Source organism: Sturnira hondurensis, unplaced genomic scaffold, assembly GCF_014824575.4.
Source record: "Sturnira hondurensis isolate 20B ecotype Veracruz unplaced genomic scaffold, ASM1482457v3 Scaffold0014384, whole genome shotgun sequence".
Classification (NCBI taxonomy): Eukaryota; Metazoa; Chordata; class Mammalia; order Chiroptera; family Phyllostomidae; genus Sturnira; species Sturnira hondurensis.
The window spans coordinates 21,482,288-21,508,542 of record NW_028087015.1 but is presented as its reverse complement, the minus strand read 5'-3'; the positions used below and the strand labels follow the sequence as shown (position 1 = coordinate 21,508,542).

Sequence of the window (26,255 nt, the reverse complement as noted above, 5' to 3'; positions counted from 1 at the left end):
TATTAATCATGCTGGCTTCTCTAGTTCTCATCACTTGGGTCACTGTCTAGATCAGTATAAATGAAGCCAAAGAGCTGGGTATCCACAGAGATAAGAGTTGGCAGTGAATTTGGGAATTGGGTGGAGGAAAATTTGTGAATACTCATGCGGTATTCATCTTTGTCCCCGTAATACATACTAATTTTACATTTCACTTAAAATTCAGTATTTTACCTATATTGGTAAAACAATTATATCATGTGGTACAACACCAAAGTATATATTTAAATAACTATTTGCAATCAGTAAATATGTGTTGGCTCTGTCATTTGTATGTATATAGCATTTAGTGTCGGACATTCTATCTTCTTTTCTTATTAAATCACACAGATAAGGCAATATGCTATTCATAAATTGGCAAGTCTTTGAGCTACATTGGAAACACCACCTATTTCATATGTTTCCAAAAAACAATCTTAAAAAATAGATGGGTAAATAAAAATTTAAGTACATATTAAATTCTTTTCTCACTTCATTGTGTGTTCTTTTACCTTCTAATTATCTCACATCTGTATATTTAATTCTATTCAAACCTAAAAAAACTTTGCATCATATATATTCCTGGCATGATCAGATTATGAAGATACTGGTAAGTGTATTTAGTTCCTAACTAGTCCCACGGATTATTTTTAAAAACCCACCATTGTCAAGTGATGACATGAAGTAAAATAAGAATTATATTTTCAATGATATCAATTTCAATACTCTTGAAATTATTAAATATTAAATTATGTCATAGAAATTCTTTCTTTGAGGGGATGGATGGTGTTAGCTGAGAGTGCATTTTTCATGGGCTAAGTGTATGCTTGGATTGCCTATTAGGTGAAATGAATGTAATTTACTGCTTAAACCCAGTCACTCTAAAGTATAGAAAGAGAAGATGTTGATCACCATGTTAGGACTACAGTAATAAAATGAGAGTGTCCCTAGTAAACTGGGATCTGAGTACCATACAGAGAAAGCTTGCACCAGAAACAGGACATTCTTCTCTCCACCTTTCTCTTGGCACCTTAGATGCTGCCCTGCTTACTCAGTACTAGGTAGGTTCTCCACACACCTGTGCTTTGCTCATCTGGTCTCTGTACCTGCTGTGCTTTCTTTCTTTTCTTTGTTATTGGACAAGAGGTAGTTGAGAGCCCTGCTTCTTCCCCTTATTCGACCCTTCCCCTCCCAGTGCCCTGCAGCGCAAGACCGTCTTTCTCCTGCATCCAGGCTAAATTGAGCTGTCACTAAATGCCTGCCGGGTTTGCCTAGGTGCTGGGTTGGATGAGGACACATTTCCTTCTTGACAGGATAATAATTTGATTATACTGATTATGTGTTCTTCATGCACAATCCCCGTTCCAGACTGATTGCTCTCAGACTTTTATTATAGAAATGCCTCAAGGCATAGTTAGTTTTGTAGACAGAAAATGCTTTATGCATTTTAAAAGACTTGGTTTTTGTTTTGAAGACCATTACAGGAGAACTCTAACCTACAAGTTTATGTCTCAAACAGCAAGGTTTTTGCATTTAGTGTTGTGTTCCCCACACACCAGGATTTGACAAGATTCCAATGGTCATGGAGAGGAGAAGAGCAAAAGGAAAAGTATGAAGTTAGAAACTATGGCATGTCTGAAAACCGTCACAATCCCTGTTATCCTTGAATGTTGTCTAGGAGATACAGCTGAAGCAGGTAGACAGATTTGATGATTTAAAGGCAGAGCGAACTTAATCTCTTTCATAGTTGGATTCTGGGAAAACAACTTCTAACTATATAATATAGAATGGCAGAACTCTTTCTGAACTCATCTTGAATATCTTTCTGTACATGTGGCATTTTCAAAAGCTGGTTAAATAGGCAGCACAGTTTTCCCTCCCACATACCATGCAAACCCTGTGTCCTTAGATATTTTCCAGTATATAGGAACACATTTTTTTCCAATCACTTAGTTCAAAGAATTATTAGAGCCATCCTAGAGTTATCTTTATTTTCCTCTCTCCATATTTAACTTATCAAAAAATTCTCTTGACTTGGCATTCAAAGTGGATCTAAAATCTGACCTCCTTCTCACTCTCTCAAGGCCAAGGTTTCCTTTTCTCTCAGCTGGCCACTGTCCCCATACATCTACCTTTTCCCCTCCTTAGTCTGTTCTTAAGGGAGCAGACAAAGATTTTCTGAATAAAAGCAAACCATGATCTTCCTCTGCTTTAACAGACACCATTCAGATGCAAAACCATTCAGACACCATTCAGATGCATGGCAGGGATCCTGCCATGATCTATCTCTCTCTTACCTCTCCAGTTTTTAAACAATATATTTTATTGATCATGCTATTACAGTTGTCCCATTCCCCCCTTCATTCCCCTCCACCCTGCACACCCCCTCCCACCCACATTTCCCCCTCCAGTTTTATCTCCTATCCCATATCTTTCTGATTTCCCCAGCCCAGCCACCTTACTGCGCCTGGAAGCAGGGCTCAGAGCCAGCCAGGAGGAGTGGAGGAGAGTCCCCACACTGCCTCTTCTCCCTACAGCATCCCCGCCTCCTGAAGCACCTGGATTGGTGCTAGAAGGGAAACTGAAGCTCGATACTTAATTTGTGTGTACATTCTCCCTACTGCTTGCAAGTTTTGAGGAAGTGTATGAGACACTGAGACCCCCAGTTGCTGAACATCTAGGCACTCCGTAGAAAAATTTAGGAACCATCTATAAACTAATGCATCTTTCTCTCTTTGAAATACAATGAAATAATGCTTTTATTATTTTAGTTATGTCTTCTCATGTACTGATGAACTATGGAGTTTTAGTCTTCATGTCAGATGGAATGAGCTTTACATTTTCATTTTCATATACTAGCTAACATGTGAGGTATTTAAAAGGAAAATTATAAACTATGGATAGAGAAATTGATAATTTAGAAAATAATTTATTTTTGGTCATATTATACTAAGATTATTAAGAGATATTTAAAAGTATATTCTGAATTATGTGTTTAGGTTCACTTTTTTCTTAGTAGACATGGCCACATGGATCAGTGTCAATGACAATCATCTCTGTAAATAAGTTAATTTCTTCCTGAATTACAGTGGGCTTGCCGGGAGCTTAGGCTCATATATAACTAATACTCAAAAGTATTTATGAGTGTAAGCTTTTGAGAACATTTTTTACTCAAAAACTGAGCTTCGTAGCATAAAATATGAAAACATTCCATGCAGTTAGAAGGACAAGTCAGGCCAATATAAACATCATCTGTTTTTTTAAAAGCAAATGATAACAAACTGGAATAAAATTATCTACAAATATGCTGAAATTGCCTAAAAATGCCGTGTAACTTTTAAGAAGGAAACTAATGGGAAATAACTGGGGAAGACAATTTGAGTTGACAGGATGTGGGATAATCTTCGAAGGCTTTGAATCCACACAAGGGGCAGATGCCGAGAGCTCATGAGCACGGACGTGATCATTGAGGTGTTCAGAGTTCACCTTAAAAACATTGAATGCAATGCACCAAGTAGAGCAAAGGGGCTGCTGGAGAACTATTAGAAGATAAAGCTATTCTTTGGTTGACATACTGTGGAGATTCCTGAATCAAGGCAGGAAATTCTAGATTGCTAATTGTAGAAGTCATTTAAAAATTGAATGGATAGTGACAAGCAGATTATTACACAGTTTAAGTAAGGAACAAAAGGCAAGGAACACCTAATCTAGCATATTTAACCTTAAGAATCTGTAGCAAATGACAAATGTGTTCTCATTCTGTGATGTTGCACCTTCTTTTTTTTTGTTTTTAACCGATGTAGTGTCTTAAGTTAGAGTTTAGTTTGAAATTTGTTGAGAAATTCCTAATTTTCTATTTTGTATACAATTCATTGCATATGAGATTTTTTTATGGTTTTGTTTTAATGATTTTATTATTTCTCCTTAGTAATTTTATTTTTGAGTCAAGCAAAATGAGAAGCCTGTTTTTTTTTTTAGGATTTTAGTTTCCAGGTGGGTAACAATGTGGTTTGATTTACTATAATAAAAAAACAAGTTCAAATATTCTGAAAAGTGTATCGAACTTGAATTCCACTTTCTCACAGCATAGTCTGCATAATTTGTGTAAATCTGCATGTTTCTGACAACCTAATATTTCTGATACATCTGTGAGAAAAAATTTAAAATTACAAAGAGTATCCTATGAGTTCATTATATGATCTGATTGGTAGTGATTTTGGATATCAAGACACCACTTGATGTATTACTTGATCTATCAGAAAGGTCCCTCCTAGAGTTTCTGACAAGCCTAGATGCCCTGCTTGTGCCAGTGAGCACTTTACACTAGTGTGAACATGATTATGCTTTGGAAATGTAAAACAAGGGAGAATTCTACCAAGAATTAGTAATTTGCTGTAGATTTTAAGCCATAGCTAACAAGGAAATCATGCGATACTATTTTTTTCTTTTTAACAAAATTTGTTTCCTTCTGTAAAATACAAAGCAATGTTAAGTGCATGTACACATTTATTTTTGGTTAACTTTTTTGATATCTAACATGTACACTGAAGAATAGACAAATTTTAACTGAAAAACTCAATGAATTAAAAAACATTTAGGTAGCTACTACACAAATTAATTTTGCAGACGTCTTCACTGTGTGCCATCTCAGATATTGCCTCCCATAAAGATAATCCATGTGATCCTATTGTACTCAGAAAAATATTATGGCACTTAATATAGATTTTAAAGTGGTAGCATATTTCAACTCTGTAAATAAATTATTCAAAATTATTTCAGACTTGAATTAGATCCCTTAATCTGAAAAAATGAAAGTATTCCTCATATAGAAATTGTATTTTCTTAATTTAAGTAAGATATAAAAGGTGTCATTTCATAAGAAATCTGCATTCCTTAGGGCGGCTTAAGAACTGTTTATATGTGTTTTGGGAATTGACTTATTAGCAAAGATTGTAATCTGTTCAGATGATTTCATTCAGCCGGTCAGATACTGAATTTATGAATGATGCTTATCCTAAAGAAAATCATGATTTACAATGAAATGTTATTTTAAAATCCTGATACTGAATGTTCCTTTCCTATTAGCTTAATGGATATTTGTCATAACATCCTACCAGGCACATGTACATGAGGGATATTGACAGACAATGTCCCAGACATTGTCCCAGACATTATGCCTTGCAGTTTAAAGCCATTGTTTTTTAAAGTTGACAACCTTATGTCGCTTATATACCATTTTATGATGATACATTTTATATTGAAAATACTAAGACTCAGAGAAATTAATTGGCTAGCCTAAATTTTCACCAGTCATTAAGTGGTAGACTCGCTTCACAAACAGTAATGTTAAACCACCTGGTGTAAATTTAAAATTTTACTTATGCTTACATTTGTGGACTATGGTAGAATTAATTGTTTCAACTTTATAATCTGAGGCTAATCATTCTGCTACTTTTAGAAGGAAAAGTTTGAGTTGGTGGTTATGTGAGTTTTGTGGGGCCCCCATAACAAAATCCTGTGGACTAGGTGGCTTTAACAACAGAATGGTATTTTCTCACATTTCTGAGAGATGAAGTTCCAAGTCCAGGTTCTGTTGGGTTTTCTTTCTTCTGAGGCCTCTGTCCTTTGCTTCAAGATGACTATCCACTTACTATCTCATCCCAGGAAAAAAATTTTTTTTTCCTTCTTGCTAGGGTACCAGTCAGATCGGATCAGGACCTACTCTGAGGACCTTAGTTGAATCTAATCATCTCTTTAAAGACTTTATTTTCAAATAAATGTACATTCTGAGATACTTCGAGTTATAAATTTAGCATTTGAATTTGGAGGGGCAAATTCAACCCATAAGTAGTGTGATTCAGAGGTATCTAGTATTGGGAAGATGTGCAATCTCACATCATGAATAATCATAATAGTGCAGCTTACACATGCACCCAGTCTTGTTTGATAGGATACACTGTACTTTCAGGTGTAAATATTTTGGAACAGGATTTCTTAAATATTAGTGCCTCTCAGAGCCACTTGTTGAAACACAGGGCCCTGCCTCCGCCTCCAGATTTACTAGGCCTGGGGTGGGACCTGAGAATTGAACGATCTTTTGTCAACAAACATTTTTTGTAAAGATTAACAAAATAGACAATCATCTGTCAGGAGGAAAAAGAGATTATATACAAATAGACCACATTAAGGATGTAAAATGGGAACATAATTACACATGCATTTTTTAAAAAATTTATTTATTTATCTTTAGAGAGGAAGGGAAGGAGAGAAAGAGAGTAATATCAATGTATGGTTGCCACTCATGAGTCCCCTGCTGGAAACTGGCCTGCAACTCAGGCATGTGCCCTGACTGGGAATCGAACCGCGATCGTGTGGTTCCCAGGCCCGTGCTCAATCCACATGTGTAGCCCAGCCAGGGCTACACATGCATTTTAAATTTAAAAGATAATAGGAGATACTATGAACAATTTTATGCCAATGAATTTGAAAACTTAGAGGCAAATTTCAAATACATAAAAAAACATAGAAAGCTTGCTTCGTGAAAAAAATATGAAGCAGTAATTAAAAATCTTTCCATGAAGAAATACCCAAGCTTGTGGTGAGTCTTAGCAAGCATTTCAGGAATAGATTGTTCATTCTTACATAGACTGTCCCTGAGAAGATGTCTGACTAGCACCTAGTGGAAGCTGGTGCTGTGTGTGCAGAAGGCATTTTAGTAGTACAGTTGTAAGTCATGCACCCTGACTCAAGTTATTTTTTATGACTTTTTCTTGGACATTTCTTGAATTCATAGAGTGCATTTATTGAAACAAAGTGAAAGCTTCAGAAAATGATTAGGAAAAGTCTTTGCTGTGACAGTTCTTTGGCTTTAACTAAGCAAGTGAAGTTCTTCACAACAAGGAAATCATTGTGGCTTTCTCTCACACGACATCTAAATCCTTCTTTGTCTAAAAGCCTTCTTGAAAATGTCCTAAATAAGTTATCAGTTTGAAAGGGTTTTTTTTGTTTTTTTTCTGTTTTACAATCTGGCTTCTCCAATCCAGTAGCTTCTTAACCTACATATTAGTTGATAAGCTCCTATTTGCTTTAGCAGTGTAAATCAGCATGCCATTTTGTCTGTTGCAGTTAAAAAGAATAGTAATTATTAAAACATTACTGCTGGAAAACATGTTGTGTTTGGGGGACCTGGCACAGCTGGGATTTGCATACCACCTCAAGCACCAGATGCTTCATTTGCTGTCATTTGTTCAGAATTATTTATGCACATGGATGGGTGAGCAGCAAGGGGGAAGGCACCAAGCATTCTTATTATCTCACAGTTTGTTGACTTTTTCTAGATAATGAATTATTATGGATTAAAATAATGTGTAAAGGAAAAATAAATACACACATGAAAATGTCTTCTCGTCTAGTACACTTGCACGGGTTTTTACTCTTTTCCAAGTAGGAGATACTGTTTATTTATCCTATATTAGTCCAAAGATAAGTGAATATATTGTTTGATTCTTAAAAACATTCTGAACGTCCACTGTTCAGAATGTATCTTCTTTTGATAATGTATCTTGGAGATTATCCCACATCCATGCACAGGGGGCTACTCAATGGGCCTGTCATCACCCATTCAACTAGTCACCTGTCCATGGACATTAACAGGTAAATGTTAACAGGTAAACTGTGTTGTACTGAACAATTCCATTTAACACAGTGTTAACACGTAGAATAAACTTTGTGTAGATAATGCCCTGTGCATGTGATTAATTCTTAAACTATTCCTCATTTGATGTGAAAAGGGTATGCTGACTACCTTTATTCTTCTTTTCCATTTTGAATAGTACTGTTTAAAATCTGTAGGGTAAATTACTAGAGTAGAATTTATTAGGCAAAAATATAAGCTTTATATTTTTGTAGAAGTTGGCAAATTATACTCATGGGCACTGGTTTATGTTATATAACCATCCGCAATGTGTAAGAGGGCACACCTCGCCCCACTGTCTTGCCAAATGAGTTAGCAGACTTGGGTTTTTCACAGTCTTTTGAGTGCGAAACTGGATGTCATCGTAGTTTTAATTCCTATGTCTCTTATTACGAGTGAAGTTGATGATTTTCTTAATATGTTTAAAAGCTCTTCAAGTGTTTTCTTCCCTGTGAATTGACCGTTATACACATTGTTCGACTGGGGGAGGGAGGTTATTGAGCATTTCGCCTGCTTTGTTTATCACACTCAAGTCACGTAGACGTTTCCATTTTTTTTAAACTGTTTTCTCACAATCTCTTCTTTTGTGATTTCATGAGTTAAAGAAAAGAAGACGTTTTTCCACATTACAGCCAAATACATTTGTGGGACTAGCACTATAGCTACACAGATTTGTTGGCTTATTTATGTAAGACTCTTCATTTCTCGCTAGGGACAGATTGCTCTCAGGACATTTGCTATTTGTGTGGTTCTGGGTGCAGCCTTACCTGCCGCATTTTATAGAGCCAGAGTGGGTCCCAGAGGGTTTTTTCTGACAACCTGATACCTTTCTCCCATCCCAAGTCCCACTGTAGATACGGTTTTACTCCTGGGTGTGCACCCTCTCCCTCAGAAAGTTACTTGTTGCTGAGCTTTACTACCAATGGTTGCCTTTGCTTCTGAGCCCCTTTCCTTGCCGGCAGTCCCTTCCATGTTGTACATGGAAAATATCCCGTTTCAGTCCCACCGTTTTTGAAAGACCACACATATAATTTAGATTCTAGAGATTATATGTTGTCAGGGACTAAATATTAGCATTCCCCAAATTTCTTATGTTGAAGCCCTAACTCCCAGTGTGGCTGTGTTTGTAGGTGGGGCCTCTAAGGAAGTCATTAGGGTTCAGTGAGGTCCTATGGATAGTGATCTGATAGGATTGCTGTTCTTGTAAGAGAAATACTAGAGAGCTGTTCTTTTTCACTTTCTCGCTCTCATTTGCATGAACCAAGGAATACAAAACAGTAAAATCTTAAAAGAAGAATATATGCATTTCAATATAGCTATTAGAGCAGATGTGAAATGAAAGAACTATAGGATCTCACGACCCTCCTATTTGGATGTATGTTCTCATGTGTAAATTCACATGGTCCAGCTCTGTGAGCAGAGGCTTTTCAACTGTTTGGTTGCCCTACACCAGGGATAACAATACTAAGTATACTTGAGAGATTTAGACAAGCCAGGCTGTTTGAGATATTATCATATGTAATAACAGTATCATTCATGTAGAACAGTGGTTATTATGCTCATTTCATGCATATAAACTCAGAGTTTAGCAGATACTTTGTTTGGTTAGACAACACACTTTTACTACTGATGAGAGGCTGGGCCAAAACCGAAACTGCCTATTCTGACCCCACAGGCTCCACATTGATGCTTCTCTCCCTCTCTTTCTCCTTCCCGTCCCCTCTCTCCAAAAATAAATAAATACCCTGGCTGGTGTAGCTCAGTGAATTGAGCTCAGGTCTGTGAGCCAAAGGGTCGCTGGTTCGATTCCCAGTCAGGGCACATGCCTGGGTTGTAGGCCAGGTCCCCAGTAGGGGGCCCATGAGATGCAACCACACATTGGTTCTTCTCTTCCTCTCTTTCTCTTTCCCTTCCCCTCTCTCTAAAAATAAATAAATAAAATATATTTTAAAAAGTATTAATGTAGTTTTCTTCATTATCCTCTGTTTATATTACATCACTACTAATTATTATTTTTAATATTTAGGCACATATATGCACATTTATTTTTTATATATGGAAAGGACAACTAAGTACAACCCCCCCTATGGAAGAAAGGGGGAGTCTTGTTTGCTTTGTTTTGTTTTGTTTCTTTGCTTTTTTCTTTATATACACCTGTATTGTTTTTATTTATTTATTTTCTAACCATGAACAGGTAACACTTTGGTAATAAAAGCAAGTCATAAAATAAAATAATGTTCTCATGATAAAATATAGACGTAGGGAATATAAGTTTATTTGGAAGTGGACATAAACACCTCGTAAATATTCCCAATAAAGATAATCCAGCTGTAAAGCCTTTATTTCTGTTTTAAATATTTTATTTAGTTTTAGAGACAAGGGGAGGGAGTGAGAAAGAGAGGGAGAGAAACAGCAGTATGTAGTTGTCTCTCATGTGCCCCCAACTGGGGATGTGGCCTGCAACCCAGACACGTGCCCTGACTGGGATATGAACTGGTGATCTGTTGGTTCACAGGCCAGCACTCAGTCCACTAAGTCACACCAGCCAGGACTGAAGAGCCTTTATTTTTATAAGACCAGAAGGCAAAGACTCTATTAACAATGTGACAAATTCCCTTGCTAAACATACGTGCATGTCATCTAATATGCAACGTAACATAGTTTTGTGGCTTTGTTTTCACCACAATTGAACAAAGTTGTACTTTAGTGGCCAATAAGACTTAACTAAGTGTCCCCAGAGACTTTATTACAATCAGGAGAACCTTCCTTATCTTTAGTCTTTTGAATGATTATATTATATGAACATGTTACCTACTTTACTCTCTAATTGCTTAAAGTGATAGAGCAGCATAAGCAGGATAATGCAGCAACTGGAAACATGAACATCAACTTGCAAATAAAAAATGAGTTTTTTGATAGTAAAACCCCAAACTTTTTAAGCTCCCTCAAAAAAATTAGATATTTAATGTGTCTAATTCTATTAACATGTTAAAATTTAGTAACACTTTGACACATATTAGGGTTACATTTTCCCATGTGTCTGAGAGACGGATAGCAAAATAGCTGAAGTCCCTATACGATGTCTCTATATCCTTTGTGTTTACCATAAATCAACAACCTACAATGTAAATTATGTGCTGGTTAAATAACCAACCTGTATAGACATTTTTCCTAGAGTTTATCCTAGTTTACAGGGATAGGAAAGTCAGACTCATTTGTGTTTTAAGCTCCTTATCTGATTGAAGCTATATGACATTTAAATATGTATGACTTTCATTGTTCTAAGTCTATAGAAATGTAGATAATGATAATGTGTGAGGAGAATTACATTTATTCTAAACTTTTGCATAGTTGATTATCATGGTGTATAAGGTGTATAAGGTGTATCATGGTGTATAAGGTTACCTTTGAATTTTAAGATAATACACTAATAAAGAAAACACATTTCTTATTTTTATCTTTAGATTTTGTAGGTAGAAAAAAGGTAATATGTAATAAAAACGAATGAGTAAATTTCTGAAATGGAATATCTATATAATGAAATATGCTAATATTATTTATTATCACTTTGTAAGGGCATATTAATCAGAAAGAGTTCATACACACACATGTACATTTTGGCCCACATACTGCTAACTACAGTGCATGGGGCAGGTGCCACTAGCATACGGATTTTACATCCATGCAACTGGAACTTGAAGATGTCAAGTAGCTTTACTGTAAGGATTCATGGCAAGGAGACAGAAGCAAAATGATTCAAACCTATGTCTATTTAAGTCCAATTTTAGAGAAAGATATTGAACTCAAATAGAACTGACTTTAAATCTCATCTCTCAGTCAAGCTATTTCAATGCTGTGAATTAATATTTTTAAGTAGAAAATGATCATAAAAGTATTTAAATAAAATAATGGTTTTAAGCCTATAGTCTACTGTATGGCATTTAGTCTATATATTTAAAATGCTAATTTTTAACCTCTATAAATACATATTAAGATAAATTAAATATAAAAACAGGGTGTGGTATTTGGATCTTGTATAAATAATAACACTGATTTAAATAACAGGGTAATTATTTCTCCCTTAAAATATTTGGCTCTCTAGGTTTCTATGGAATCTGCCTATCTCCCCACCCCCAGCACTGTACTTCATTTTTTTTATTGAATTTATTGGAGCGACACTGGTTAATAAAATTATATATGTTTCAATTCTACAATTCTAGAATAAATCATCTATACATTGTGTTGTGTGTTCACCACCCAAATTCAAGTCTCCTTTCATCACCATTTATTCCCCTTTTGCCTCTTCTACTTGCTACCATCCCCCTCTCCCTCTGTTGCCTGTGTCTATGAGCTGTTGTTGTTTGGTTGGGTTTTGTTAATCCCTTCACCTTTTCCACCCAGTCTCCCAACTTCCATCCCCTCTGACAGCTGTCAGTCTGTTTTCTCTATCTATGGATCTGTGTCTATATGGTTTGTTTATTTTGCTCATTACATTCCACATGTAAATTAGATCTTAACATAATGTTTTCCATGTCCATCCATTCTCTTTTCTGCTTTCATTAAAAGCAGAAAACACATTCTCTGCTTTTAAATAAATAAATTTATTTTAAGTAAAATTTAAATTTACTTTTAAATAAATCCTCTGCTTTTAATGCTAAATGTGGAATGTCTAGTAGTGGACCCCATGCCCAGTAATCCCCTTCTCTACTTCAATCTCTTCCAATGTGACTTTTTTACTCCAGAGATTTAACTTACTTTGGTATCATGCTAATTTTCATGTGGTGACCCCAGCGCACAGACCTGTTGGACCGCCTTCATCATGCGATAGCATAGAATGATAGTCTCAGCACTGATGTGTTGCCAGGTAGATGTAACAGGCTTACAAGTTTATGTGAACATTGGCTGTAATGGTAAGCATATGATTATAGTGGTGGAAAGTAAATTTGAACATAAAATGTAAACTTTTATCAATCATTAGATCATTTGTGTATATCTCTATCTATTGATAGATAGATATAGGTATGTACACAGATATATACAGATATAGATAGATAGATGATGGATAGACAGATAAATACAGATATGTACACACATACATACACACCCCACACATGCTTTTTGGCCTTTTGCCTGTTCTGGTTTGGAAATTTAATCAAATTTCCTCATTCATCAAATTTCAGAAGGGTAATATCTCACAGTTAAATAGTGTTATAGCTCCCACAGACATATGTTCTATGGAAAACTATATGTAACACAATTTTAAATTCACAGTGGCTTTTACACCATGCTTCACATTAAAATTTGGCAATCAATAGCATGCTAAAATTTAACACTTTCTTTTCTTACAAATAGGAATCAAGATATGATATAGTTTAATTAAGCCAACAAACTTCTATATAAAGAACCTAAAATTCCTCAGAGAGGGAGAGCTGGATTTCTTCTTTTTATAGGAGAAGGTGAGCTAGGTTTCTGTAGAAGTGGTTGAGAGAAATATACTATGAGAGACCTAAGTTTGTTTAATTCCATTGTAGGTTTATTATAGCCACCACAAAGTAGCATTTTAGGTATACATCAAATTGAAGCATTAATATAGTTACTTTCTAAGATGTATATTTTCAAAACTCTTTTAAACATATGGAGACTTTTTTTAATTACACATATATTGTACATTATAGGAATAGAAAACCAGAGCTCTAAGGAAATGCACACAAGTATTACACATTCATTATCAAGACATTATGCAAATACTTTCTTTTTTTAATGACTAGTTGTGATATTTTTTCAGGCAATGCAAAATCTAGATTATAATTAAAATATTTTTATATTCAGGCCATGCAAAATACTTTTAATCCTCTCAAATGATGCATATAATACAATATTTCATGTAAAGAGGATGCTGTTATTACTTTTAAGAGACATACAGTGATTTTATTTCCCCAGCAATAGTGGTAGATTCCACCTGAATCATTCTGGTCTCATTGACTGTGTCCATAACCCTTACTAATTCTCATAGAGATGTTGTGGGGTTCTTAGACCCATTTTATGTATGAGAAAGTTTGGCTAAGGTTGCATGACTAATTAATGGGATACTAAGACATGATAAAAGCACAAACCTGGTTTTGTTTATTCACTTAACTTATAGCGAACATAAGTTTGTGTTATCATTAAGATAACAGAGATTAAAGTTAAGTCCTGGAAGGAGGTTGCCTTCTAGTTTGGCAGACATACAAAGAAATGCATAAGTCATATGATAAATATGACTGTAAGGGAGGAAAAACTTTGGCATTTTGGATTCTTGACTGTGGCTCCTGTAATAAGACGAATTAACAAGGAAAAAAGCATATAAGCTTATTCAGTATATATTTTACATGTCTCAGGAACCCTTATAAGGAAATGAAGACCCAAAGAAACAGAGTTGGACCAAACAGTAGTAAATTGACAAAGCAAAAAGTTTGGGTTAGTTACTTAAGCGGGTAAAAAAATGACTAGAAGAATAAGAGTTAGCCTAGATTTCTTTTGGCCTTAACCATTGTGGGTGAAAGAATATTTCTTCACTGTTGCATAAGGCAAACCTTTTTTATATGGGAGTTTTAACTCCTAAGTTTAGGAAGGTCAGAGTGCCTTTTTGCACCTGGTGTTTTTTAAGTGCTTTTAATTTAAATAATATACATGCCAAAACAGCATATTCTGAGGTGGTAGATTCAGAATTCCTTCCTGATAATGGGAGAAAAGGAGACTTTGGGAATAGAGTGTACATAGGTTCTGAGGTCTTGGTCTAGGGAGACTGGTAACTTTTTGATCATTAAAACAGAGAAGTGGGCTTTGTACTTAAAAGGAAAAGCTTATATAAAGGCGTCAAGGCTAGCAAGAGCAGAGCAAAGCCAGGAGACTGTGAGCATGTTAAAATATGAGCAGGTCATGGTGTTTCATAGATGAAGGATGGGGAAAGGTGCCAAATGTTGAAAAGCTATGAATTTCATGTGAAAGCCTTTTTTTTTTAGTCTATCCTGGAGATTCTGTCAACACATAGAGAAATTTTGAGCAGGAAGGTGTTTCAAGCAGCTACAGGGCGTATGTCAAAGGAAAAGGCATAGGGAACCTTTGGACAAGTATCATACCTTCCACTGGCATCGTATACCGTGTGCACTGCCAATGACACAAATATAAGCATCAGGTATGACTTCCGACTACAGCAGAAAAACTGAGAAAAGCAAGATGTGCACATTTTCGTATTTGCGGTGGAAGTTGCAGAGAAGACTGTCAGCGAAAATAAGTTCTGGAATTTATAGTAGCGTGCCGCCCACCATCTCCCCAAGTTTGCCACTCCAATTTTCCTTCCTCTCTTTCCTTCCCCTGTCATTTATTTCCCAAACCCTACCTCAATAAACCCAAAACTCTGGAGAATATACTGTTTCAGCTCCGTGGGTATTAAATTAGGATTAGGTTCAGCTCTGAGTGAACAGAAAGACAAAATGACGGTGGCTTTAAAAAGACTGAAATATGTTTTCTTGTAACTGAACTGAGAAGAAGGCAGCCCGGGGTCCTCTGACAGGGCTCCCAGGTCCTCCTGGATAAAGTTGGCTTGGATCCTCTCTCTCCAGGCTGTGGTATCAATGTCATGGTCCAAAAGGGAGCTCCAGCCACACACTCGGGATTCACGTGGCCAGACAGAGGAAGGGGAAAGGATAGGAAAGATACGTGTCCACAGTCTTCTAGGGAATTTGCTGGAGAGCCAACAAACATCGCTTATGCTTGTATGCCATTCATTCGAACTTAGTAATCGGGCAATACTAACTATGAGTGAGGCTAGGAAATGCAGTCTTTATTCTGGGGAAGTGGAGTGCAGGGACTCAGGTTTGGCAAGAGTCCCAGTTGTCCAGTGACAGAAACCCTCTAGTGAGGACTGTAGGAGTCTCTGTGCCAGGAAGGTTCTGTTAGTATTTTTTGATATTTTAAATTGAACCAAATAACCATTTTAAAATGTATTTGATGAGATCTGACACATGAAATGAATGTATGTTTTTATGCTTTGCTTATGTTATACATTTTATTTGTTTTTACTTATTGAAAGAGAGAGAACACTGATTAGTTGTTTCACTTACTAATGTATTTATTGGTGCTTCTCATAGATGCCCTGACCCCAGAGTGAACTCAGAACTTGGCATATTAAGATGATGCTCTAACCAACTGAGCCACCCTGCAGGGTACTTACATTATATGTCAACAAAAATATAAGCAAAACATAAAAATAGTGTGATAGGTGACATTTTGGATTACCTGAAGAAATTCAAAATGTCTATTTGTTGCTCTGGCATACACAGATAAGTAAGAAAACATTGCCTTTGGTACTGTCACTTTCTTTTTCTGTGTGTGTTTTCTAATGTTTTGAGTGTTGTCCACTAGACATTATGAAGATTGGAATCTGCAACATGAAAATTGAAAGTCATACTACTGTTACAGCCAAATCGATCAAGATCATGACTGTCATCTTACATTTGAATATGTATAACCACCATCAGGACATTGCTCTTCTTCTTTATCTGTATAACTTTAGGGACATACAAAATATTAAAATAAAACTCAACTTTATCAAATATATTTGAATTAATCTAACAATAGTGGAGTATATATTGAGACAAAAATAGTGACACTGTGAACATTCAGTTTTATTTTTACATTTTTTATCAACATAGCAGGAATGTTCATACACATATTTGACACTCTACATAGTGAATAAGAGATGACTGATATGCTACAGAATATATGCTATTGCCAAGTTTACTAATGCATATTTGCTCAAATGGCCTCCCAATTTGCTTTAAATGGCCTCCAAATTTCTCTGTGTTGAAAAATCTTCTTGAGAAAGCAAGGTTTTTATTAATAAAATATAACTTTGTTTTTCAGTATTTATGTTTGATTATGGCAGGCTTTTAAGTGAAAAACAACATATAATGCTAACCAAATCAAAGAATACTTTAAAAATAGTTTTTCTATAGCACATTCTTACAACTGAGTTTTCTAAGTTGCAGCTTGGTGTTTTTAACACCACTCTTGTTGCAGAAACCCTGAATTAGTTTGTCTATTTCCCATTGATTTAATTTACATTCAACAACTGTTCAATCAGCGGCTACAAGGAACTTCACTGGCCAATATAGGAGATGGAAAATACATAGACTGGTGTGAAAAGTCTAAAAAAGGTGACACAGAAATACATTAAATAGTGCCTATGTAGATAGTTAGAATGCTGGTCTGCAATATAGAGAAAGAATCTGATACATTCTATGGTAATTTAGAGGAACAAGCAGTCACATTGAACAATTTTATCCAGAATTTTAAATGAAGGATTTAAGATTTGGCCTTACTTTCAAGCTAATCACTTAGGCTGCCCCAGACGAAACGTGCTGGCAGAGAATAAGAGACTCTGGAATAGAGACAAAAGACCTTCTTACCCTTCGCAGCAGAAGTTTCCTGTCCCCTGGGGAGACTCAAAGGAGCCCGGGGACAGGCCACACACAGTACATGCAGGTCCCAGTAAGGATTCCTGAATTTCGGAATGCCCAGCTTTATGTGGGGTCTGCTAGCACATTTCTCCGACCTTTGCTGTAGAAGAAGATAGTATCCTGTCCAGAAACAAATCTGCTCTCTGCCTTCAAGGCTGGTTCTATCTTTCTTCAAAGGCTCTTTGCCATTCACGTATCCTTGAAAAGATTGCATGACACACAGCTGTCAATAGCTCTTTCTTAGATGTTCAGAACACAAAATACCTGAAGAGAACTGTGTCTAAAACATAGTAATCTTTGTGGAGAAATACCCTTTAGTCTTGGTCTCAGGTGGTAGGTGTTACCAAGTAGAGTCTGGACAGTAAAGCTCTTAAGAAAAAAAGAGCTGAATGAACCACTCAAGGAGCAATACCTGTACCCATGCAATTTTCTCATCACTGTCCCCGTGAGAGTTAAATGCATATTTCCAACAGAAAAACACAGTATGCAAAAGTCGATGCTTTCTAATTAATTTGATATTATTGACATTTCATTATATCTATATCTATCTATCTATCTATCAAATGCAATTATTATGTCCAGATCTTGGTGCTATAGGAATGTCCTGAAATGATTAGATTGGAAGTGAAAATATCAATTTGGGAATCAACCTGGGAATAAAATTGCAAGAAAATCACAACTGCATATGGTTTTTGAGTATTTGGATTTTGACTGTAAGCGAGAGCTATTTAATCTAATCAAAACTGATAGAGAACAAGATAATTAATTATTAAACATGTAAATTATCAATTGACTGAAAAAAAAAGTTATGAAGAAAATAGTTAATATAAAGGGTTAAAGACAAGAAGGTGAACAAAAAACTCAGAAGTCAAGATTGTTGGAAATTGAGCAACAACTGGACTTAGAACACAAGAATAGCTGATGTTGTTGAGCACTGGATCTGAACATGGTAGAGACCATAGATTCAGGGTCAGACAACACCTGAGAATGCATCTTGCAAGCAATGGGAGTTTTGCTTCTAATCCCCAACCCCAAGGATAACTTGAAAGTTTTAGAACGCATATTCTGAATGTAAGTAAACAAATACATACATGCATACATACATATGGATATGTCATAAATAATTATTTATTAAATGAAAAAATCAACTTCTATTAAGGATTTATAACTTTCACCTTATATAAGTATTCTAGAATTCAAACAATTTAAATTTCTTTATATTTAAATCTACCTGACAGCATGATGGATTTTAAGAATTCATCATGGAAAAGTTAAGTTTCATTATTTCCATGATGGGTCCTTTCATGGAGAACAGCCTTCTCATCTTATGGATTTTCACATTTGACAGTTGTGCATTAAGCAGCATAATTCCGCTGGCATATGCTTCTCCATACAAGACATACTTATACATCTCACAATGAAACTGATTCCAAAAAATATGGACTTTCCATCATACTCTATTTTCTTTTGACATTTTTCTAGTTAAACTAAGCTTGCTCTATGCAAAGTCAGATAAATTTCTACCAATAACCTATAATGCTGGAGTTGAGAAATTGGTGGCAATTATAACTCTAGGCTTCTTAAATATGTAAAATGATATGGCACCTCACACATCTGGAAAATGGAACAATACATTCTTAAAATAAAAAATGTTGAAGTATTTTTAACAAAGTTTCCAAACAATAAAAGAAGGAAGGGAAACTTCTTTTTTCACATAATTGCAATGCCAAAAGTTAAAGAGAGCATTGTAAAATCAGCAAGAGAAAAGGAGACAGTTACCTACAAAGTTCCCGTAAGGCTATCATCTGATTTCTCAAAAGAAACATTGCCGGCAAAAGGGACTCGTAAGAAGTATTCAAAGTGATAAAAAGCAAGGACCTACATCTAAGATTACTCTATCCAGCAAAGCTATCATTTAGAATGGAAGGGCAGGTAAAGTGTTTCCCAGACAAGGCAAAGCTAAAGGTGTTCATCATCACCACGCCCTTATTATATGAAATGTTAAAGGGACTTATCTAAGAAAAACTATGAACAGTAAAATGACAACAAATTCACAACCATCAACAACTGAATCTAAAACAAACAAAGAAACTAAGCAAACAACTAGAATAGGAACAGAATCATAAAAATGGAGACCATGTGGAGGGTTATCAGTGGAGAGGGTGAAAGGGGAGAATGGGGGAAAAGGTACAAGGTACCTTTGCAGCTGCCATTGGACCCTGTCCTTACAGCGGCCAACTGACCATTGCTACATCTGGGTGCTGAGGCCATTACTGCTGCTCTGAAACACTTCTATGCTTCCATCCATCTTCTGTGCCAGGGTTAGGAACGTGTGATTAACGTGTATATGTCACTGGGGCAACTTCTAACTAAAACGTCGGAAGAAGAAAAAGTATCTGGCCCCTTGGTGTTCAGAGGTGAAAGTTAGGCCTCTGGTCACCAGAATTCACACACTGGAGTGCTCCATGAAACAGGAAGGATGTTTAAATGCTGCTTAGTCAAAAAATGACAAAAGTCCACAATGTATTTTTACTATGTTAGTCTCAATCAATGGGGTTATTATTTTCATTTAAATTCTTTCTAACCTATGAAGGGATGGATTTCCTGAAGTAGAGCAGAAATTTTCCTAGGTAGAGTCCATCTTCTCATGATATAGTAAATGAAATTACTTTCAAAAGTATCGTAGTGATGTTTATATTTGTTATTTTATGCCACAGAGCTTTGCTTATCATTTTCCATAATTGTCATAATAAAGATTCACAAACATGTGATGCATACACAGATCACAGGGCATTAATGTGTTTTTGGAATGATAAGATACCATTATTGTAAAGAAAACACTCATTCTGCATGTCTGGGCTGTATTATAAAAGACACTTTCTTCACCTTCCACTCATGAATTATGCTTTGCTAAACAACTTAGCATAAAAAGCAAAGATGCTACTTTCATTTAACAATCACACCGAGTAGTGTGAAAGTATTAAGATAACACCTTCTACATATTCATCAACTTCACTTTAGAAAGGCTAAAGTTTCTTAGTTTGAGATTTGTGACTTCAAAGTTAAGGATGTTTTGACAAGTGAGAAGTTAAACTTTTATATAAAATCATCCAAGAACTTTATTAGATGAACTGGAAAACATATTAAAAGTTACATACAAATTTTAGTAAATGAGAAGATTGAGACTTGAAGAAATTAGGTGATTCACATAAGAACATATAGTAATTAAATTCTTAAAAATGGAAGGAGGAAGAAAAAGAGGAAGTTTGGGGAGTTTTAAGTCATTTTGATTTAAGTCACTAAAATATTTATCTATGCTTTAAAAAATTATGAAATGTAATTTATGATGCTAAATAATTAAAATGAATTCCCAGTTCTTGTTCAATAAAATACTTGTGCATCTGGTGAGGTAAGCATTATTATTACCCCTAATTTATGGGGAGACATATTGATGGAGAAAGTGCCTTGCTTTGGGTCTCATGTAATTTTTATTTTCATTTCCTACTCAGTATAAACACTTTTATCAATTGTATTTAAGAATTATGTTATTCCTGATTATTTATATTACATTTTTGAAATATTTTGTCATGTCAACCACATTGGGATTCATTTAGAGCCATGCTCTAGTTTGTTCTGATTTACAGGGGTGAAGTTAATGGAATGAGAAAGTGATTCATCTAATATTTTTGCAGGATAAGATTACTATAATTTTGAGTCAGTATTAATTTTCTAAATGCATATTAAAATATACACATGTAAAAAGAGAAAAAAGCACAAAGTTTTCTGTTTTACGTAAGCTAATTGAGTCAACTTTTTCTCTACCAAATCCTGCTTTTTTGTCCACCAGAGATCTCTCTTAAATTTTACTTTATTATCCAATTGTACTATAACCTAAGTCCAAGGCTCCAACATTTTATTTGAAAATCAAAACATCTTCCACTTCTTTTGGCCACCATTCCTTTCTTTCTTACACCTGTCTTCACAAGGCTTCTAGAATTATGTGCAGGGTCATTCCCATGCTTGAACATCTTCCTTTCCTCTGTGGGAAGACCACACCCTAGAGTATTGTCTATAAATATCCCCACAAACTACAAATGAGTCTATTGATATTCTCACTCGTAATTGATCGTGCCAATCTGATTTGTGAGCAGAGAGTAATTTTGTTTCGTACATTTTCCCAGCCATCTTCCTGTCTGTTTTCTTTTCTCTTACTTACCAAAGAGCTGAAGTACCTACTTAATTGTTGTGATGGTCTGTGACAACTTTTCAACCCTAGGGAAGTATTTTGTTGCAGTTCAGTGAATCCTATGTAGTAGGTAATTAATGTGCAGTCAGTTTTTATTACATCTAACAAAAATAAATAAGTGCAAAACAAACAAAATTCTTGCACTTAGTATGAAGTTCCTAATAGATCACACATTGTAAGCAGTCATACTACACTCAGGCATGTGCACATACTCATTGTCACTGTCCAGACATGTGAACACTCCCTCAGGCTGCATTTCTGTTGTTTCAAGGAATATGTAAATATCCTCACTATACACTTACCCTCAAAGCATATTGAAAGTTAGCAGTACAGACAGAGAAGTCCATCTAAAAGTGTGTGCAGTGTACAGACTTTGCATCATTATTTGCATGCATTTCCAAAAGAATTTGCACACATTCTTTGCCTATCAGCATCACACTACAAAATAGTTCAATTTACATTCAGAACAAATACATAAAACTATTATGTTTTGTTATGTATATAATTTTCTCTCTTTCCATTAGGTAGAAAATGGTTGCCTGTGTTCACCTACTGTGAAGACTTAGAAACAGACAACTACCGTTTTGAATCTCTAAAGTGTTTCAGGATGTAAATGCAGTCTGACCTTTCCCTGATGGACAGTTAAATCATGGACATGCTAAACAATTTACTTTGGACTGCCCTTCCAAACCATGCTTTGGCTTCTGTCTTGAATGCTCACTAAGCATTTGTAGCTGACAAGGAAAAGAAAGAAAACCGTGAACTGGCAAGTTATCTTACAATGAAAATTACGAGCACATCTTGCATCTGTCCAGTCCTCGTGTGTCTCTGTTTTGTGCAGAGGTGTTATGGAACTGCTCACCACAGCTCCGTCAAGGTGACCAGAAACCAAACCAAACACATTGAAGGAGAAACCGAAGTCCACCATCGTCCCAAAAGGGGATGGGTTTGGAATCAGTTCTTTGTTTTAGAAGAACATATGGGACCAGATCCACAATACGTTGGAAAGGTAAGGTTTTGTTGATTGGCTTTTATCCTCTTCGAAATTTTGGGATGAGATGTGGGTGAAGCAGGAGTTGGATTTGAATGGGAAGAGACATGAATGGAAAGAAATTATGTTATATAAGCTAATAGTTAATACAAATAATAATTGTTATTTTCAAAACAATTATTGTAAAAAATTGCTTAGACCAGTTGTGTCACATCTCTAAACATCAGTCCATACATCGTAGCTGGACTGCTCTTTATCAACATATTACTCTTTCTGTTCTCATATGTAGAATGAAAACACTTTATTGAACACACAATTAAGTAATTTTATCTTTGTTACCATGAAGGCATTTTGAAATTCATGATGTCATTTATTGGTGCATTCATATTTACATTTTTTAAACCTATTGTTAATGCACATGAGGCTAAAAAGAAGATGTTATGTACTGGCATTTAATGTATTGTCATTGAGCTCTGGCTGGTGTAGCTCAGTGGATTGAGCGCGGACCTGTGAACCACACGATTGAGGTTTGATTCCCAGTCAGGGCACATGCCTGGGTCACAGGCCAGTTCCCAGCAGGGGACTCATGAGAGGCAACCATACATTGATATTTCTCTCCTTCTCTTCTTCTATAAAGACAAATAAATAAAATCTTTAATATATATATATATATAGTCATTGATTTCACATAGATTATATTTGAAATTGTCAGCCTTTAAAGCACATGAATGTTTTTCCAACCTTTCAAATTAATTTTCATAAATAGTTGACATATTTTCAATATGGATTAAATATATATGGGTGTACAGGTGTTGTTAAATTCCAAAAGAAAAGTTGATAAAATGATCAAAAATAAGTTTTTATTTCTCTCAAATCTACAGACAAGACAACTTAGTGGCTTATTAAACCCTTTAGGAAATTGTGTGTTCAGTAAATGAAACGGTCTAAGTGTGTGTCGCCTAGGTTCTAGGTTGAAGAACTGGGTGGGAAGTGGAGAAGCCTTCTGATGAATTACTGATATATCCTGGGAAGTAGCAACACTTAAGTTAGCACAATCCCTGAGAGAGACAGCATGCACAGTGGTAGAATCTCCATGGCGATGGCTCAATGACTTTCATCGCCCTGCTTGACTATTTATTTTCATGTTAGCAATATTAGTACTAAAAAAAATGTACTCAATTCAAGCCATGGTGCTTCCCTAATGTAGGCAGTGCAAAATCACAGGCCATCTGTCCCACCTCTCATTCAACAGGGACTCAGCTGCAGCTGTATTTTCATACAAGGCAGGAGTTATGGAGTCAGAACATGAACGCAGAAGAAGACCTGAAACAATGCTATCATTTCCTTATACACATATGAAAATGAGGACAAAGCTACTCATTTTTATCCCATATATTTTTAAAAGATATTATTTATTTATCTTTAGAGAGGAAAGGAGAAAAATGCCAATGTATGGTTGCCTCTCATGGGTTGGTTGGGAACCCTCCCGTTCCCAGCAGGGGTGCTTGGAACTGGCCTGCAACCCAGGCATGTGCCCTGACTGGGAATCGAACCGCGATTGTGTGGTTCGCAGGCCTGCGCTCAATCCACTGAGCTACACCAGCCAGGGCTCCCATATATTGTTTTTCCTACAAGTTATCCCATGAGGTAAATGGAAATAAAGGTGTAAAATAAAAGTATACCATATTGAATTATTAGAAAGTTATTTTTGTTACGAACTTCAAAGTCCTTTTTCTATAACCCTTATAAAGGAGGGGGGGAAGAATACACACACACACACACACACACACACACACACACATATGTATTTTTTCCTTTAGGAATATACCAAATGAAAAAATATTATTAAAATATTTTGTTATGCATACTTCTTATCACTTGATTTAACCAAAAAGCAAACTTTGCTAGAAAGGGAAACAGAAAAACCAGACAACTTTGCATTTTCTCCTGAGTCACCTAATTTTAGTAAATGATAAAGCCTCGAGAGGTAGACCAGGATGGAGAGTTCTTTCTGAGCTTGGGTGCCAATGAACATATGGTTGAGAGCTTGTTCCCCATCAGGAAGTAGAGCAGGTCTGTGACATTGTTCAGGTTACAAGACATTCTGTAGAAACTGTTATCTGTTCTACTGTTTTTAGTATTGATAGACAAGTATAAAAGGTCCAGCCCAATCCTCTTATATCCTACCCAACCTGAGATCCTCACTCATGCTCTATTCTCATCTGCCTTTATGTGCAAATCTAACTTAACTGTATACATTTTCCCTCACTCGTCAACACCAAACATACACAGTTGCATACATACACATGTGCATACTGTGGTAATTCCAAAAAGCCTACAAAACCCAATAATTCATATGTGAATAAAATAATGTGCTTTTGTCCCATTACTTTATTTGTTAAATAAGTGAATTTATATCTACAACTCATAAATACTTTCATAAAGACCGATCATGTATTTTAAAAGTGCTCTTAAATAACACATGGAATTATTAAAATTACTATGAACATGAGAAAGGATACCTCTAGAGAACTGAAAATGATCTCTTTTCCCCCTCTCTGTCACAAAAATACCATCAGGAATTTGGTCAACAGAAACAAAATAATAATTATATAATATAGTTTTGCTATTGAAATAATATTTTTTTAAAATTTTACTTATTTATCTTTAGAGGAGAAGGGAAGGAGAGAGGGAGAGAATATCAATGTATGGTTGCCTCTCGTGGGTCCCCTGCCAGGAACTGGCCTGCAACCCAGGCATGTGCCCTGACTGGGAATCGAACTGCGATCGTGTAGTTCGCAGGCTCATGCTCCATCCACTGAGCTATACCAGCCAGGGCCTGAAATAATATTTTTTTATAGTTTCATTATATAAGCTTGTTTCAAAGTATCCTTCAATTCTTGGTTGTAATTATTTTTAATGTGTAGTTATAGTGCATATTATAAAACATTTACTGGACTTCTGATAAAAACTTAAGCCTAAGTGTTTTGATGCAGATCAACTTCTCATATTCCTATGATAACTTTCTTAGACTTTTCTGTCAACAACTGGATTTATAAGGGGGGGATTTATTTTGTTGACATTGGTCAAATATTGTTATTCACTACTAGGATATTTATATGTTCCTGAGGCTGTGATCATAAGGCCATTTCTAATAGTAAATAGTATAATTGTACATATACATATACATGGGTAATATGTATCAATTATACATAAATATACATAATACAATATTTACACACATTAAACACATATATTACCCAAAACACACACACATATATAACTACACATAGACATTTGCATGTGTGTTTGATAATTCATAATTTTTCCAGAATATAATGGCCATGAGAGATGAAATACCCAAAATTACATATGAATATATCTCATAAATTTGAGCTCATAGATTTGGTAGATATTTTATTTATTTTTATTTTTATTTTTTTATTTAATTCTTGTTCAAGTACACTTTTCCGTCTTATATTCCCAGCCCTGCCCCTCCCCAGTCCCGAGTGCTTCCCACCTCCCTCCTATGTCTGCCCCCCACCTTAGTTATTGTCCATGTGTCCTTTATACTTGTTCATGTGAGTCCTTCCCCTTTTCCCCTGTGATTCTCTCCCCTCTCCGCTCTGGTTCCTGTCAGCCTGTTCTGTATTTCAGTGTCTTTGGTCATATTTTGTTAAAGATATTCTAAATTATTGAGTAACTAGGGGAATGAGGATATAACAGCAGATTACTAATCTTTTACTCCTGGAATAAATGTGATGGTGATGTCATTATTATTGTAAGTCAAACAGGTTCTTTCTTTTC

The 26,255-nt window shown here is 35.6% G+C and overlaps 1 protein-coding gene across 3 annotated transcripts in view; it reads left to right on the top strand.

Moving 5' to 3' along the window:
* Positions 1 to 26,255, top strand: part of CDH18 (cadherin 18) — a 389,486-nt gene that overhangs the window by 120,143 nt on the left and 243,088 nt on the right. For all 3 annotated transcript variants that reach the window (XM_037063042.1, XM_037063044.1, XM_037063043.1), the window contains exon 2: positions 21,982 to 22,466. In XM_037063042.1, the coding sequence (XP_036918937.1) occupies positions 22,239 to 22,466 (228 nt within the window). In that variant the 5' untranslated portion in view covers positions 21,982 to 22,238. The remainder of the gene's footprint in view (positions 1 to 21,981; positions 22,467 to 26,255) is intronic.